Source organism: Thunnus thynnus, chromosome 5, assembly GCF_963924715.1.
Source record: "Thunnus thynnus chromosome 5, fThuThy2.1, whole genome shotgun sequence".
NCBI lineage: Eukaryota > Metazoa > Chordata > Actinopteri > Scombriformes > Scombridae > Thunnus > Thunnus thynnus.
In genome coordinates this window covers 22,854,507-22,872,793 of record NC_089521.1, presented here as the reverse complement: position 1 = coordinate 22,872,793, position 18,287 = coordinate 22,854,507, and the positions used below count along the sequence as shown (strand labels likewise).

Genomic DNA, 18,287 nt, shown 5'->3' with positions numbered 1-18,287 from the left:
AGATACTGAACCCCAAATTGCTTCCGAAGGCTGTGCCATTGGTGTGTGAATGGCTGAATGCGGCATGTAGTGTAAAGAGCTTTGAGTGGTTGGAAGACTAGAAAGGCGCTATATAAATGCAGTCCACTTGCCATTTACCACCATGAGATTACTATAAATCCCAATTCCCTGTGTGAAAGTGATCTTCAGTGCTAATCTTCAAACACATTTTTGTCACTCTGATCACTGCACATCACAGTGTGATGAAGAAAAATAAAACACTAACATTAAAAATGCAAAACATACTGTATGCAAGGTATTTCTGCTCTCAGGATGTGGGATCAGCACACACACAGTAGGTATATCCATGGCAGTGTTACAGTGATGATTGCTTAGTTCTGTAAACACATTTCTGTAGCTGTTCAGTTTGTTCTGAGCTGGAGTGAAGGAACATTTAGAGAACGATTTGTCTATATTTAGGCAGTGTGACTCTGAGGTGATGTCCACAAGAACACATTTATTCCAGTTTGCACGTTTCTTTATTAGGTTGTGATTTCTATACAAAATGTTAACAGAAGGATTAAGTTTCACATGAAAGCAATTGTTCAGTAAAAGGGTAAAAGGTTTAAATATCTTAATTTTAATTATTTAATTACTAAAATTCTGCAATAAATGGCTATAAAATGGCCATTTCCAAACTCCTTTCAACAACTTCAAAAGGTTTTAAGATTCTGTTATCACGCAGATTATATATTATATATTAATGAACACTTTGTTGGCTTTGGTGGCTTATTTGACTCTCAACAGTTCTGATCATGAAACTGATGAAACATGATCAAGACTAATCATGTTAATACAGGCTGTTGATATTCTTGCTCAACCACTGTCTCATCTTTTAATCCTTCATACTATTGAAAGGTGGGGCAGCTACAGCCCTACTGTACTGTACTATACTGGTTTTAGAAAACAGCACAATTAAAGAAACTGTAAAGGTGCTAAATGATAATATTGATTCTCTTGATAAGCTTTAGCTGTTTTTATTTATTCATCTGAGACATTTGATACCGCTGGTCATTTTAAACTGGAAATCAGGTGTCAGAGCACTGGATTATCTTTATAAGCAGCAGGCTGGTTTGAATAAACAACTATAGTCCTGTGTCAGAAAGGTGCACCTCAAGATTCTGGACTTATCCTCTTTTCTTTATTATTTATTCAACATTGGTCGAAATGTTGATTTTCACATATATACAGATCAGACCATCACATACTCATACTATGCTTACAGTTAATGAGGCATGCGCACTGCTGCAGTTAACTGTTGACAGAGTTCAGTCTCAGCTGTGTGAGCTCAGACTGTCCTTAAATGCTGACAAAATAAAGTTGATGCTGTTCTCATGAAACAGAAACAAAGCTCGAAGCGCCTCTTGTATCACAGGCAAATCGTACCATTACAAGGCAAATAAAATGCGATTGTTTCCTCCTATAAATAATTCTGAATATTTAAGTGAGAATTGTCCGTCCTTTAAAAGACAAAGATTGAAACTAGTTTCTTTATTTCAGGGATAACATTACATTACATTTCATAATTTGATTGCCTAGCATCAAATTCCCTCTTTGTGTTTCCCTGTTGAGCTGCGATGGAAGTATAGTAAAAAAAAGAGAGACTTTGGCACTAAAAAGACTGTAACATTGAAAGATATCTACTTGATTTGAGTCATTTGGACGGCTGAAACTTCATATTAGCTTCAGATATACGTTTAAATGCATTTTTGCATTTCCCCCCACCCCCCATCAACTACATTGTAAGTGTGTTATGAAGAAATCTTTTAATGGCCAGTATAAACAGGAGGAATGATTACAGGTTCAATGTTCATTTGGACACCTGACTGTTTAAGACAGACTAGGCAGACCTTTAACCTCAAATGCTCCAGTGGAGCGAATCAGTAGCCAGGAGGTTGGACTATTGTTGTACTGGACAGAATCCAGGTGTGAATGTGATCACGGTGTTCCTGCAAAAGAGATTAAAACTTGCCTGAATAAATAAAAGTAAAACCCCCCATACCCTGTATAGAAGCATCAGTGTTCATTGTACTTGAGGAAGGTTGGTAGTGTGAGTGGGAAGGATGGACCAGCATGCAGATGTTGATCTTTCAGAAGACAAAAAGGAGAAACAAAAACAATTTCATTAGGTTTATCATTTAGGGTCCTCTGCAGATAATTAGTGGGAAAAAACCTTCGCAGTCCACAAAACACTGGCCCCCCTCCGTTTTCCTGGAGAGGGAAAGACAGATCAACTGGTTTCCTGTCTTCTAATACTCTTTATCCCCTGTCACCTGCTGTCTGTGGCCAATCAGGGAGGGTCTCTGCAATTAGTGCCACTTTGACCCAGGTGGCATAAACTCCCCTCATATGGAGCTAAATGGTTCTCAGTTGTACTTTGATAACAATATTAATCACATTTATCCTCTTAAGAGGCATTATCAAAGTATACATATTGTTAGTGAGGTTGATAAACAAGTAAACATTCCCTTCTTTGGAACTTTAAAGGGGAAGTACACTCGTTCTTAAAGGGTCAGGCAGGTCAGGGAATTAAAGCCTTTATGAGCAGAAAGACATGGATACCAACATTGACTCAAGGAAATTACAGATTGGAAGTGGAGAAAGTTGGGTCCATGACAGCGTTTGTTATCTTTCTCCACTCATTAATTCAAGTCTTTTCTTTAATTGTCAACAGTTACTGTCTACATACCAGAATCAGAATCAGGTTTATGGCCAAGTAGGTTTGCACATACAAGGAATTTGCCTTGGCGTTGTGATGCATAACAGTCAAAAATATGCACAAAAAAGAAAGAATTTACAATAAAAAAATATGTAAAATACATTCTAAGTGAGAAGAGCTGCTACGGGTTTAAATGTTAAATTGAAAAGAATGAGATGAAATGTATAAAATATTGAGACCATATACTATTTATAAGTAAGGGATATTTTAGAACAATAAATAACTAGAAAAGGCAACATATAGAAAAAACAGAAACGCATGGGTGAAATAATTTCTTACCAAAACCACTTGAAATCCTTCTTTCCTTACTGTCGATGGGGTGTGCAGTTTACAAAGAGTACCTGAACGCAGCACCAATCCCGTAGCTGGACACTTGTTGCGCTACGTCACGGGGACCACTTCAATTTCTTCGGAAGTTTTAACTAGCTTAAAAGTAGCTAAAAAGTAATGCACCATTACTCCAAAAATATTCTTGTACATTTATGATATAAACTTAAGCAACAAAAAACAAAAAGTTATCCTCGTGACAGAGTTGAGAAACGAGTCCAGGATCTCTCCTGCCTTCGTTTCAGCCAATAAGCTTCCGATGCGGCGTCTCCTCCCATATCGTCCCTCTGTTGGCAGTATGGCCGCCGTGCAGTAGCCGTTAGTGTGTGCTGCTGTTATATGTAACATTTCTAGCTTCACACTTTAAAATAAACATGTCGGCCGTACTTTTCTTGAAGAAGTCTGTGAGTAGACTTCCGCCGAGTGTCGCTCGGCAGGTCGTCGGCTGTTGTTACCACACGGAGAAAGGTGTGTACGGGTACCGACCCAAACCCTCGGACAGGGACCAGAAACCGCAAAGCGACCGCATCGCTGCTCTGAATCAAGGTCAGTGTGGTACAAATGTGCAGTGTGGACAACTTCACATCACCTGATAGAAGAAGAAAACAATCTGGGTGGTGTTAAGATAATGTGAAGACCTCTTATTTCACATTACTTTTCCTGTATTTGTTGTAAACTTTTATTAAATAAATGTATGATTCTTCGTGTAACTGTTTATCACTTGACTTCATGATGTTATAACTTCACATCAGTTTAAGTTAGTCTGACATTTAGTGTGTTTTTTGGGACAGATCATCCTGACAGCGGCCTGTTGTTTTGCTTTTTTGCTCAGATCATGGTCTTGTACGTCTGGTGGGGGCATACAGAGCACATGGACACAAGGCTGCTAAAATTAACCCCTTACTGCCCCAAAAGCCTGTAGTTGACAGTATCCCGGAGATCAACATGCTGGCTGGCACCATTAGAGGACAGCTCAACACCTCAGGTAACTGCCAGCTGATACAGACACCTGCAGGAGGCATCCATCAGAGGCTGAGATGATGACAATGTCTACTCCTTCTAACCATATGTTCTTACTTATACATGCAGCATTATGTAACCTAGACTGGTTAAAGGGCTTTTATTTACACCCACAGAGTCACTTTCATTCAAATTTTCAGATGCATTGCAAGATAAACTTCACTGATTGGCAGCAGTGAAACAAGTATTAGTCGATTAATCAATTAGTTGATCGATGGAAAGTTATTCGGCAACATTTTTGATAGTCGATTAATCATTTCTAGTCTTTTTGTTACTTATAAATGCAACATTATGTAACCTAGACTGTGTAAATCACTTTTATTTGCACCTACAGAGTCAGTTTCACTCAAATTTTCAGATGCGTTGCAGGATAAACGTAGCAACTAATTTGATAATCAATTAATCGTTTCTATTTTTTTTCAAGCAAAAATGCCAAATGTTCTTCGGTTTCAGCTTCTCAAATGTTACAGTTTGCTGTCTTTCCTTTTCATATGACAGTAAATTGAATTTCTTTACATTTAGGCTCTTGGTCAAACAAAACAAACACATTGAAGACATTATTTTGGCCTCTGAGAAATTGTGAAAGTTATTTTTTTTCATTATTTTCTAACATTTCATAGTCTGAATTATTAATTGGTTAATCAGGAAAATGATCAGCAGATTAATTGATGATGAAAATAATCGTTAGTTGCAGCCCTAAAGTATTCAGATGTTTTTATTGCTATTGTGTTAATGTCCAAGTTGAAGCTGATCGAGGTGGAAAGAATATATGGTTGGGGAGTTTAATCCATAACAATGTTTCATATATTATAAGAGCAAATGTTTCATTTGTAAAAATCTGCAAACCAGCTGATAACTGCAGCTTTTAAATAAATGTAGTGGAGTAAAAAGTGTCACATTTTGCTCTGTAATGTGGTGTAAAAAAGCACCTCAGAGTTCTGATTTAGTAAATATGTGTAGTTAAAGTCCATCACTGCTGATTGGAACGGATAGCATAAAAATATCCACTTCCATATAATTGTAATAAATTTATATGTAAATTTAGTTTAAATAATTCAGAGGAAATTTATTTTTTCCTGTTGCGTTGAGTGAAAAAATGAATCTCTGAAAGAACGAGTTTAGAGAAACAAGCTGAGGTTATTCCTCATTTCTCTTTCAAAACATTTTATGTTACTCATTTTCTCTTTATAATTTATTACTTCTTATTTGGATTATCTAATAATAATATCTCTGTGTATTCTCGTGTTTACAGTGTAAATTATAGTGCTGTATACAGTAATATTATTTTTATTTTCTTTTTTAAAATAATTTTATAAACTGGGGGTTGGAAAACATTAAAAGGATCATGTTTTCCTTCTACTCAGGTTAAAATAATAGTTCTTTACACAAAAACAAAACAAAAAACATTGTGCAGTCAAAGAAACCTACTGAGTAAATCAGTCAAAAAATTTCAGAGAATTTTACAACGATGCGGTCAAATCTCCACATGTAGCTGTTACCGCTGCTCATTGCATGTGATCGTGCAGGACTACAGCACTTCGGCAGGACGGAGGCTTCGGTGGAAGAGGTTCAGGCCTATTTGGAGGAAGCCTACTGTGGCCACTTGTCAGTGGAGACCAGCCAGCTGAGCAGCCTGGAGGAGCAGGAGTGGTTTGCTGACCACTTTGAGGGGCTCAAGAAGAAGAGTTTCACCACTGAGGAGAGGAGGCACCTGGCAAAGATCATGCTGGAGTCTCAGGTAGGTCACAGAACGAGGAGGGTGACATCAACGACAAAAGCAAATGTTTCATATGGGAATGTCATGTATTTCTCATCTGACTATTTCTTATTTTTTTCTCTCATGATCTGCAGGAATTTGACCACTTCCTGGCCACCAAGTTTGCAACTGTGAAGCGTTACGGAGGAGAAGGAGCAGAGAGCATGATGGGCTTCTTCTATGAGCTTTTCCACCAGTCGGCCCACAGCGGAGTCACCGACATCATCATTGGGATGCCCCACAGAGGCCGACTCAATCTGCTGACAGGCCTGCTGAAGTTCCCACCAGAGGTTAGACAACCAGTAATGTCACTTCTGCTTCTCCCACAAGGCCAATGCACAGTTTAAAAAAAAATCAACCTCCAAAGCAACAAGTCATGTGTTTTGCATCTAATGAGACATATATGTTCTCAACTTATTCACGTCTTGACAAGTTGACAACAACTCTGTTCTCACAATCTCTCTTTCTCCAGCTCATGTTCCGTAAGATGCGTGGCCTCAGTGAGTTCCCTGAAACCTCTCCCGCCATCGGTGACGTCCTCTCCCATCTCACCTCCTCGGTGGAGCTGGATCTCGGAGCTGGACACCCTCTCCATGTGACCATGCTGCCTAACCCGTCTCACCTCGAGGCCATCAACCCCGTGGCTCAGGGCAAAGCTCGAGCCAGGCAGCAGCTCAGGCAAGAAGGAGACTACTCACCTGAAGACAACGCCCAGCCAGGGGACCAGGTCATCTGTCTGCAGGTACTGGTTCACAACCACTGACGCTTGGATGTGTCACACAGTCAAACTATACTTTAAAAGTAAGGAAACTTGGCCAGTCAGAACTTTTACTACAGACCTATAGTCTGATATAAAGTGATTGATAAAACTGTCAAAACTTTAACATTCATAGAAATTAACTTCAGTTGAACATCACCCAGAGAGTCTTTGTACATTTTACATGTCAATAAAAACAACAACAGAAAAAGAAAGAAAAAAGGAATGTGTGGGATTAACTAATTAAGCATCTTTTAAACAAACATCTTTGCTCTTTTCTCATTAACCAATGCACTTATTTTACTGAAGACAATCTGGCACATGTAAAGTGCAAACATGTGTATTTTGATGCAAATACAAATTGGACATTTCTAAACATTTTTATTATTAAAAAAACTAATTTCAAAAACCATGCAGCCTTGGTGGAGGTATACAGTTTCTAGTGCTAACATGCAACTGATGGACACCGCTAATTGACCAGACACTATGGTTTATTAGCAAGCATGTTTTAAACAAAATGATCAGATATGACAGTGGTAGAACAAAATTTGCTGTCAGAAACAAGTAAAAAATATTATCATGTCAGTCGATAAACAGCTCGACTGTGTGCACCAGAAGATACGTCAGCTGAAAGCCATGTTCTCTATCCTGCTCTGATCCAGCTTCATTTTCGGCCGGAAGCAAATGTCATAACGCCTCCCTGAGTTTATATTCTCTGTTCATCATTGTAGGATGATTGAATTTGTATAATTGTACTAAGCGAAGCAGGAAGCTGTTAAAGACGTCCTCGTCAAACCTTCCTGCATAATTAAGTTTTTACCAAAAGTTCATGGCGATCTCGGTTGTTCTCGTCTCCACAGGTCCATGGCGATGGCTCCTTTACTGGTCAAGGGATTGTTCCAGAAACCTTGACCCTCTCAAACCTTCCTCACTACAGAGTCGGTGGGAGCATCCACCTCATCGTGAACAACCAAGTGGGTTACACTACTCCATCGGAGAGAGGGAGATCCTCTCTGTACTGTAGTGACGTTGGTCAGTGAAACTCGTAAACGGCATCAGTTTCTGATTCATAGTTTAGATGACATTATATATTTTAAATGATTCTGATGGCATGAGTTTCTGTTTGTATAAAAACGAGACATGGATTGTGTTTATGACGGGAAACTAACGCTCTCATCTGTATCACAGGTAAGATGGTGAACTGCGCTGTGATCCACGTAAACGGCGATGATGCAGAGGAGGTGCTGCGGGCCACTCGGCTGGCTGTAGATTATCAGCGGCGTTTCAGGAAAGACGTCATTCTGGACCTGATCTGCTACCGTCAGTGGGGTCACAACGAGCTGGATGAGCCTTTCTTTACTAATCCAGCCATGTACAAGATAATCCGGTCAGTTAAATTTATCTTCAAAATATTAACTTTGAGGTTAACAATTGTCCTGAGAGATATAGAATATATATCAGCATATTGGTTTTTAAAAAGTAATATTATTATATTATAGTATTTCTTGGTATGTCTGCAAAGCTTGACCTGTTTTGCACCCACATTAGTACTAACATACTATTACAGTATCTATTCTAGTGTCCATATCAATATGTGTTGAGTATCAGTCATTTAATGCAGACTGATTATCATGTATTATATTGTGATATTTGTTTTTTTTGTGAAAGGTTATATTCTTTTAAATAGTGATATTTTAATTGTCAATCCGCTGTTGAAACCATCAAAATCTTCACATTGAGGGAAAAAAAACTGGAGAGCTGCTTATCATACTTACATATATCATACAGAACTTAAATGTTGTTTAAGTAACTTGCTCATTAAGTAGCATTTACCAAGAAATTATGTTTCTGATGTGTGTCTGAAAGTGTCTGATGGAAGTAAACCTGGGTAATTTGTCTATAACCCTTTGCAGTTTTTTGAGTGTTGTGAAATAATACCAGTTGGGAGCCATAAACTCTTAAAAACCACATCATGGCATATAAGGTTTTATGTGAAAAACAAAAACAAAAAAAAACCCCAACTATTTTCTTCAGATTTGATGCTGTTTCTGCTACCACTTGGTTCCACCAGTGTTATTCTGTCAAGTAGTAAGAGTTTTGCCAGAAATTGCATCCAGACTGGCATTTTGGTGGGAGTGCAGTCAGTATTTGGTTCCAAAACAGAGTAGAAGGCAAGAAAGTGAGTTTTAAAAGCACCAAAAAATCTCTACCTGCAGAATTGAATTGAATCATTGTGCTCTATGGCTGTAACAATATTACTTCTCCTTTGAACAACACTAGAAAAGTGTATAATAAGAAAGAAAGAAACCTTGTATTTTCCCTGCAGCTCCCGTAAGAGCGTCCCTGACTCCTACTCAGACCAGCTGATCTCTGAGGGTCTGATGACTGATGCCGAGCGTGACGAAATCAAGTCCAAATACTACAGCTCGCTCAACGACAAGCTGGCCAACATGACCCTGTACAGCCCTCCACCCACCAACCTGCAGGGCCGCTGGGGGGATCTGGCCGAACCCCAGGCCAGAGTCACCACCTGGGACACGGGTGTCCCTATCCCTCTGCTGCAGTTTGTAGGAGCCAAGTCTGTGGACATCCCGGAGCACATCCAGCTGCACAGCCACCTCGGGAAGACCCATGCACAGGTGAGGCCTTTGTGTATGTCGTGCCTGTCGTTTGTTTCAGCTGCAGCTGCGGATAGATGACGTTTTGTTCTTCCGGTTTTTGCTCTCAGGCTCGGTTGCAAAAGCTGGAAGAGGGAACCAAACTGGACTGGTCCACAGCAGAGGCCTTGGCTTTCGGCTCCCTCCTCAGCCAAGGTCAGTGCGTCGGAAAACACCTCTGAGAATCATTGCATGTTATCGGATGTTTATAAGATATAGATTTGCAGATTTCAAATTATTGTTGCAGGCTTTAATATTCGTATCAGTGGACAGGACGTGGGAAGAGGCACATTCAGTCAGCGTCATGCCATGGTCGTGTGTCAAGACACCAATGACATGTACATCCCTCTAAACCACATCAGCCCCCAGCAGACAGGTTTCCTGGAGGTAACATCCTTGTAAACCAGATTAAACCATAATCTGTGTCTAAATCATGACATATTTAGCTCGTTCATTCTTACAACCTTTACCCGCCTTTGCAATATGACAGAATAACTTATTTTCACGTGGCGTATTGTGATGTCTTTGTGTGTGTTTAGGTGTGTAACAGCCCGCTGTCTGAAGAGGCGGTGCTTGGATTTGAATATGGGATGAGTATCGCACAGCCGAAGCTCCTTCCCATCTGGGAGGCTCAGTTTGGAGATTTCTTCAACGGAGCGCAGATCATCTTCGATACCTTCATCACTGGAGGTAAACTCCTCACCATTCTGACATGTTTGCCAACAGATTCACAGTTACTAACATTATCCTGGCCTATGGTCTCTTGGTAATTACGAAAATAAGATTAAAATCTTTTCAAACTTCTAAAATAGTTTAAAAAATATTCAGTTGAGTCTGTTTGTTGACCAACAAATATTCTTTGGAGAATCCTCGTACATCAGATGTCAAACTGTTGTGTCTCCAGGTGAGGCTAAATGGCTGCTACAGTGCGGGATGGTGATCCTGCTGCCTCATGGTTACGATGGAGCAGGACCCGAACACTCGTCCTGCCGCATGGAGCGTTTCCTCCAGGTCTGTTGGACAGTAACTACATGCTGAAATTCATACTAATTCCCTGTTGATTAATGATCAACCAAAAATACCTTTTTTAAAGTGTAATGATAACTTAATGTTTAACCTCCAGCGCAGAGGTATCATTTCACTCATATAAGCTCAGTTTTATATATTTTTTTAATTCATGTTTTTATAAATGATTCAGTTTTTTTATCCTATTATTTGCCTCATTACAAAGGACAAGCTGGCTTTGAAAACAGCAATAAATGATCAGCAACCACAAAGAAAACATTTCATATTCTAAGATCATTTTAGGCACAACTGTTACGCTGTTCATGTACAGATGCGAAGAAATAAGTAAAATGGCCTCCACAAATAAAATTGCTATTTGATTTTATGATCGATTAGATAAGTGCCATAATGCAGTTGTGTGTGAACTATCCTCAGTACAAAGAAAGGCAATGCGATTGTATTTACAGGCCACTAACAGGTGTAATCAATAGCAAATCAAGAGAACAGAGATAATGTGTCTTAATCAGCAGACAAAAAACTTCAGATTGAGGCTTTTTCTAAAATTACTTCTTTATTCTCTCATTCTTTATCTATATAATACGCAGTTTACTTTGTAGTGGGTGGTAAATCCAGATTTCGCTTATGAGTCATTGTCACCATGCGTCATCAGTGACAGGTGAAGTCATTTTCACATCAATAAAATGTGACACATTGCATTGTGCGATTGTTAGCAGAAGATAGTGTGCACAGTGCGTAAATTTTACAGTCAGAATTTTAACACTGAAATAAATATAGTGCAATTCATAGTAAACAGGGTGTGATTTTAGACACAGTCTCTCTGTTTGTTGTGTGAATGTTAAGTGAAAATTGTAATATCATATATAGCCGAGGGAGGACACTGTCCCACTTTTCTGATCTCGAACTTATCAAAAAACAGTGCGCCTGTGTTTAGAGGGACATTTTTAGACTATTGTTTTCACAGCACAGCTCTGTCTCTGCTGTTATTTTTTATCTGACAACCAGGAGTCTCTGCTACTAAAAATTATATCATCCACATGTTGTGACAAATGTTACAGAGGCTGCAGTTTAACAAGTGGGAGATTAAAACTTCAGCTGAATTGTAAATGATTGCAGATGTGTGACAGTAAAGAGGAGGGTGTGGACGGCGACAATGTCAACATGGCCGTGGTCAACCCCACCACCTCTGCCCAGTACTTCCACCTGCTGAGGCGACAGATGATCCGTAACTTCCGAAAACCTCTCATCGTGGTCGGACCCAAGATGCTGTTGAGATTTTCTGTAAGTTATTGTAATGAAGAAACATTTCCAACATCTTATGTCCAACTCAAGAGGCTAAATAATGTTTGTTATATTCCCAGGGGGCTGCGTCCAGTCTGGCTGAAATGGCACCAGGAACATCTTTCAGACCAGTGATAGGTGATACTTCAGTCTCGGCACAAAGGTACAAAAGTCACAACGTTTTGGTGATCATGAAAACTCTGAGCCTTTTATTTAATCTGATGGTTTTCAGTGTCTTCAATGCATGGACTAGTTTTTTAAATAGTTGTCATTATAACCTGCTAAAACCTGGAAGATACTTTGATTCCTATAAATAACCCAAACATCAAAGTCTAGACCAATGTTTTGTTATTCCATGCAGCGTCCAGAAGGTGGTGCTGTGCTCAGGGAAGCATTACTACGCCTTGCTGAAACAGAGAGAGACATCCGCAGCCAACCAGGACACAGCGCTCATCCGTTTGGAGGAGTTGTGTCCGTTCCCACTGGAGGCTCTGCAGCAGGAGCTCAAAAAATACACCAATGCCAAAGGTATGATGACCCTCCACCGACCCCCACTGTCTGACTGACACAGCTCCACTTTTTAATCCCAGCAGGCATGTTGACTTCATAGGGAGCTACAAACAGTTAAATAAGTTAATTTCAGTATATTTTCTTTAGGTTTTCACTACTCAGTTACAAGAAGAACAGACAGGGTTTGTTTATGAACAAATTAACACCTTCACCAATCTAATTGATCACTTCCTCATTCTGTTTACATAGTTGTGAACATTTCAGTGCAGCGTTAACAAACCGTGAAGGACTTGACTGGTCTGATTTCTGGTCTTCATATCACTTAAAAACCAATGAAGCATCAAAGACAAACACACACTACAATAAACCCACAATAAATACTAATCTGCTGAAGCTGATTATTTACACTTTAGAGCTGTAACTGATGATTTTCTTCAGCAGTTATTTTCTTTATCAATTAATGTCTGGATTTATATTGTCTATTAACTAATCATGTGGCCTTAAGAACCCATAGTGATATTTTTAACTTAATTATCTTATCTGAAAATCAAAAAATAACCCCAGTGTGTTGTATTTACAGTAACACTACCATGTGTTCATGTAAATATAAGAGATAGAAAGAGATACAGTGTACTGTTTATTCAGCTCAACATGGTCAGTGTCTTTGTGACCACGCTTCCTCTTTGTTTAGTTTTCCTGTGTTTTGCATATGTCAACATGTTTTTTTTTTTAGGCATTTCCCTTTTCTACATCACGTAATACTAATACTGTAGTCTTTGTGACTGATGCAACAGCACATTTCACACACCAAAGAAAGCCAGTTGTTCTTTACTTACAGAACTAAAAAAAAAATCATAAAGATGACATTTGATTAATGAAACAACACAAAATAATAATAGTAACTGGAGTAAATGTTGTACTGCAGGTACAATGTAGAAGAGAGTTGCCAGAGAGGAAACAGAAAGCAGCGGCAAACAGAAATGTGATTTAAGAGTTAAGAGCTGGATCAGGCCTCAGATCTGGATTGAAATTTTGTTCCACATACTTATGTGACGCAGAGAATTTAAAAGCTGCTTCTCCAGGTTTTGTTTGAATCCTCTTAACTTTGTCCTTTTGAGAACTCTACGCCACTGTTACAGAAGTCTGGCCAACTAAAAATACATATGTGAACTTATTTTTCCTGGTCTTGCTTAGACAAAAGTCCTTCAGTTGGTGACAATTTGACATATTATCATTTTTGGAATTGTGTCAAACACAAAACATCTGAAAGATTTAGTAGATTAGGTTGTTAAAATCTTGAAAAAAGGAGGCTTAAAGTGAACTCTGATGTTTGACATTATCTTTTGGAACAAAAAATGTTACTTCACTCTTATTTTGGAGGAAAGATTTTATTGATTTCCTTCAATGCGCTTGTTTAGAGAGTCAGTGGGACTAGTCACTCAATGAGACAGCCGTCGAAATTTTAGCGTCTGGCAGAAAAACAACAACAAAGGCAGCGACACAAGTGAGTCACAGTAAGCTTAATGCCGCTCAGCAATATGTGTCAACTTAAAAGACAGTCTGACATTTTTACAAGTGACTCTTAAAGACAACACAAGGCACAAAAAGATTAAATTATGAGCTTCACCTGAGTGGTATTCACTGCAAGGCTGTCTATGTGTTTTTGTTATTTTGTCCACCCACAATAGCTGAGTTAACCTCATCCTAACTCTGACTAACAGTGTTAATATCCTTCTCCTTCCTTACCTGTAAATACGTGCATTAGTGAATCATTAACTGCAGTCAGTGCAGATTATTTTCACTCTTCTGATGAAGTGCATCACAGTTACAGCACAACAGTGAATGAAGATTAGAAAACCAAAGTCCTGACGTCACTTCTGGACTCATCGCAGCTTCACTAAGTTTTATAATTGAATGTGATTGAATCTCTTATTGAGGGTTTCTTTCATCAGTATTCCTGAAAAAGCAGAACAGGGTTCCTTGAGTCTACTATCCTTATTTTAAGATGAATGAGCATCTCCGACATCAGTTTGAATAATTTGTGATTTAAACAAAGTTAAACAACAGTTATTTTTTTGGCATTCAAAAAACTACAGCTCCCATCAAGTTTGACCAGTGTGACAGAGAGTTTATTATACATCATCATCGTCAACAGTTTCTCTCTTATCAATGATATCCACTAAAACCTTCTAATTTCGTCTTTCCAACTCTTTTAGTTGTAATCTCTGCCGTTTAACAATGTCATTGAAATATTTGTATATTGATGAATCCTTTTCAATGAGGGAGAAGGAGTAAATAATAATGATAACAATAATAAACTTTATTTATATAGCACTTTTCAAAGTGCTTCACAAATATAAATAAAAACTGAAATAAAAGATTTTTAATGCATATAAAATAAGCAAATATGTGTACACATACATATGTAAACATACAGTATATATGTACATACATATAATACATACACACAAACAAACCTACATATATACATACAGATGTATATAAAATCAAATATATAAGAAAGAAACAGAAATAAAACACATATTACAAAAAGCTTTCCGATAAAAGAAAAGATCTGAATTGACCTAAATGTCATTTTAAGGATTTTTAAGGAAGTAGTTGAACTTTTTTGTGGACAAACCATATGAGACATAAAACCTAACAAATTATTAGTCAAAGTAGAGTGTTTTTATGCATATTTTTTGTTTGTTTACAATAATTGTCAAGACAAATAGTCTGAATTGTTTTTAAATATTGTAAAGTATGTCTATGTTGTGGGTTTTTTTAGTAATTTGTACTATTATAAATAAGTGTGTGATTTTTTTATACGAGGTTTCGTGTTCTCTGAAACAAAACCTGGAAGTTCTGGTTTCACTTCATCTCTGCTGCGTTGTTTCCACCTGCTCAAATACAGTAAAGCAAATCCAGTGTCTTTCACTGGGAAAAACACTGTGACTCACGTCCTCTTTTACTTTCAATTGTAATTCATAAAAAAATGTTCCCACAGAGTTCGTTTGGAGTCAGGAGGAGCCTCAGAACATGGGTCCCTGGTCTTTTATCTCTCCGAGGTTTGAGAAGCAGCTGGCCTGCAGGGTGAGCAGTGTTTCATATAATACAATATAAAGTATAAAGCATTATGGTTTGGAAATGAATTGTTGATATTAAACTTGCCAGACTGTCTCCTCTGTCCTTCTCAGCTCCGGTTAGTGAGCCGACCGGCTCTGCCCGCCCCCGCTGTGGGCATCGGGACCCTCCACCAGCAGCAGCAAGAGGCCATCCTCACTGCTACCTTCTCCTAAGACCTGGAGCCGAAATAAACACTACACAACGATCAGAGCTACACTACCAGCTGTATCTGCTGTGATCCTCCCACTGTCGTTGCTAAAAGTGCAGGGCTGCTGCACGGCAGATACACGGGACCTTTAGACGATGCGGATGTGCTGTTTTGAAATAAGTTGGCCAATAATATATAGATTAAAAGGAAGTGTTAAAGAGAGTAGGGTTGATAATTTTATTTGTACTCTTATAGTCAAATACAGGTTTTAATTGTAAGTTTATGTTGTTTGAAGGATCATATCTGTTATTTTCCCCTTTCTCTCATTCGACATGCCTATATTCTTTGTTTGTTTAGTCACAAGACAAAAAGACAACTGCTCATTTGATTCAGATCTGAATCGAGGCCTTAGAGACAACGTTTACAATATGATTGTAGTTAAGAAGCACTTTTAGCTGACCGTCGTGTTTCTAGCACCGGATAATGTTATCTCGCTCGTGTCTGTACGGGCTCCATGTTTGAGGAATCATAATTGTTTAGTCAGAGTTCTTCATTTTTATACTGCTCTGAAAAGAAAATATCAGTATAAGTTGTTTAAAACCTCATTGGAATATTTATATAAGAGTGGGAGTATTTTAAAGGACATTAACTGGCATTAAATGAGGATGTGAAACTGTTTGCAAACAAAGAGAGTTGTTACCACTGAGACTGTTAAATGTGTAGCCATTACTTGCCTACCTTAAGTTAGGTACAGTATATTTTACCATTTCATGGTACGCATTTGGGTTAAGAAGTACATAATCATTTCCAATATTTAATTATGGTTTGAACTCACAGTAATGGCATTAAAGGGCTGATGTAAATAAACCAAATCAGAATATTCACATGGAAATATTTTCAAATAAATCTATTTTCACGGTTGTGCATAGTGTTTCTTTTCACCTCATTTTATGATTATATGAGATATATGTCAAGGTTTACATGAAGTATGGTAATATGGAGATAGTGTCCTTTAAGTACTTGTTACCTTTGATAATTTTTTGCTTTATAATAATATAATAAACATTTATGTAGCACCTTGTATGCACAAAATGCAGCTTAACAAATATTCCCAAAGCAGACAATTTAAAACAACAGTTAAAATCTTGAAATTCATTTAAAAAGAGATCACAGTTTAACACCTAGAGTTCATGATCTCCACGGGGATCTACAACTGTGAAAGGTCTTTGAAAAAATATATAACTGGTTGCTAAGCTGCAAACATGCAGAAAACCACAATACATGCGTTTTGTCTGAAGGAAGTTCCCTCGGTGTGACTCACTATTAGAGTAAATTTAGTTAACCCACAGTTTGAAGCGTGAATACAGAGTGTGGTTTGATTGTGTGAGGAAAGGCAGGTTTATTTGTACAGTACCTTTCAACAACGAGGCAGTGCTTTACATAGACTAAAAGATAAAGGGCATCAAGACAGGATGTAAAAGAAGCATAAGATGTTATAAAAAGGTGTCTGAATAGAACTTAAAAGAGTTAAAAAGAGAATAAAAATAAGCTAAATAAAGAGTAAAAGTGCAGCTACAGTGTAGTGCGTGATATGAATAAATAATTAATAAAAGGCATTTGAAACAGAAAAGTCGTAAGCTTGAGAAGAAGTGAGAACAGTCACACCTAAGTTTCAGTATATAATGTTTATTCAAGCGGGGAAAAAATCTTTAGCTTTGCTTGTAATGTGTCGAAACTGCCTGCTGTTTGCTTGAGATGATCACCAAGCAAGAATATTAGTCATCATCATGGGGGTGAAGTAATTTCAAGTAGGTACTCATGAAGCTTTTTCCAAGTGCTTTGTAATTTGAGAGCATTATAAAAATCACTGATTCTGCTTTTCTGCTTCAGGTGTCCTCAGTCCAAGTACCGAACAATTATTCTGAGATATCCTTTACTGCTTGATTTGAAGCTCTTCTGTGAATGAGTTTATCAAGAAACAATAATCAACACTTAAGATACAATCACTGACAAAACAAACAAAAAAAAAAGCTTTATGATATTTTCAATCTGACTTCTGAATTGCTGCCCTCATCTCAGATTATACCGAGTGATTTGAAAAGGTCTTGTACTCTCACAAATGGCTGTTTCCCAGCTGGTGATGTAACTGAGCCAATCAGCATCTTTGCAGGTGAAACAAAGATTGGAATATCTAACTTTACCAGAGTCAGAGTCCAAACAAATGCGGTGAAAAATGTGGATGAAATCAATGCAGCTACAGAACCTGTTGTAAAATAACAGCACTTAAATCAGACCAACACAGTGCATTGAAGGCATTTCCTCAAAAGAAAGATTAGTTTCTAGTTTTTACTGTTTTCTCCACTAGATTTTGGAAAAATGCCCCCGTGGTATACTTGAAGAAGCAGATTCAACACTAGTTTGTTTATCACTTCATCGCTTTGATGATCGATGAAGTGAAAAATGCAAAGAGGTGTGACTTCTTGGCTGCGTTACAAACAAAATGTTGTTTCAATCCACTTGGTTAATGCCAAGGTAGCTGCTCCTTGCCAACACATCTTCTGTGTCGACCGGGTGCATCATGGGATACATCAGTCACAGTAATTGGTCAGATCCTGGTCCAGGTCCCAACAGCGTTTGGCGGCACCTGGAAGTTGCTCAACTTCTTCCTGGATCCATATTCCTCACGTGTTGCACTTAATAATGTACTTAATGTTGACATAATACATGTTACTATTGTTATTTCTGTCTATTTTGTATATGTATTTCATGTCTGTCCGTCCTGAAGAGTGATGCTTCTGCTGTTGCTCCTGCAGAGGTTTCTTCCCTCTTTCTCTTTCCTGTTAAAGAGTTTTTGGGGGGTTTTCTTCATCCAAAGAAAAAGCGTCTAAAGATGGAGGTATAGGTAGAGGTATGCTGTACAGATT

General features: G+C 38.2%; 1 protein-coding gene across 1 annotated transcript; it reads left to right on the top strand.

Moving 5' to 3' along the window:
• Positions 1-3,257: 3,257 nt before the first annotated feature.
• Positions 3,258-16,284, top strand: dhtkd1 (dehydrogenase E1 and transketolase domain containing 1). The gene is made up of 17 exons (XM_067590189.1): positions 3,258-3,631; positions 3,918-4,070; positions 5,632-5,843; positions 5,957-6,151; positions 6,334-6,603; positions 7,479-7,650; positions 7,807-8,005; positions 8,945-9,257; positions 9,347-9,431; positions 9,523-9,662; positions 9,815-9,965; positions 10,180-10,286; positions 11,415-11,579; positions 11,660-11,742; positions 11,941-12,107; positions 15,097-15,182; positions 15,287-16,284. Exons 1-17 carry the CDS (start codon positions 3,460-3,462, stop codon positions 15,386-15,388), a joined length of 2,772 nt encoding a protein of 923 aa, XP_067446290.1. The 5' UTR covers positions 3,258-3,459; the 3' UTR covers positions 15,389-16,284.
• The last annotated feature ends 2,003 nt before the right edge of the window (positions 16,285-18,287 follow it).

Bases quoted from the DNA above. Each gene is read 5' to 3' on its own strand.
- dhtkd1 (XM_067590189.1), top strand. From the start codon at position 3,460: ATGTCGGCCGTACTTTTCTTGAAGAAGTCTGTGAGTAGACTTCCGCCG. The intron at 9,432-9,522 runs GTCAGTGCGTCG...TTATTGTTGCAG, and splicing joins CGGCTCCCTCCTCAGCCAAG to GCTTTAATATTCGTATCAGT. The intron at 15,183-15,286 runs GTGAGCAGTGTT...TGTCCTTCTCAG, and splicing joins AGAAGCAGCTGGCCTGCAGG to CTCCGGTTAGTGAGCCGACC.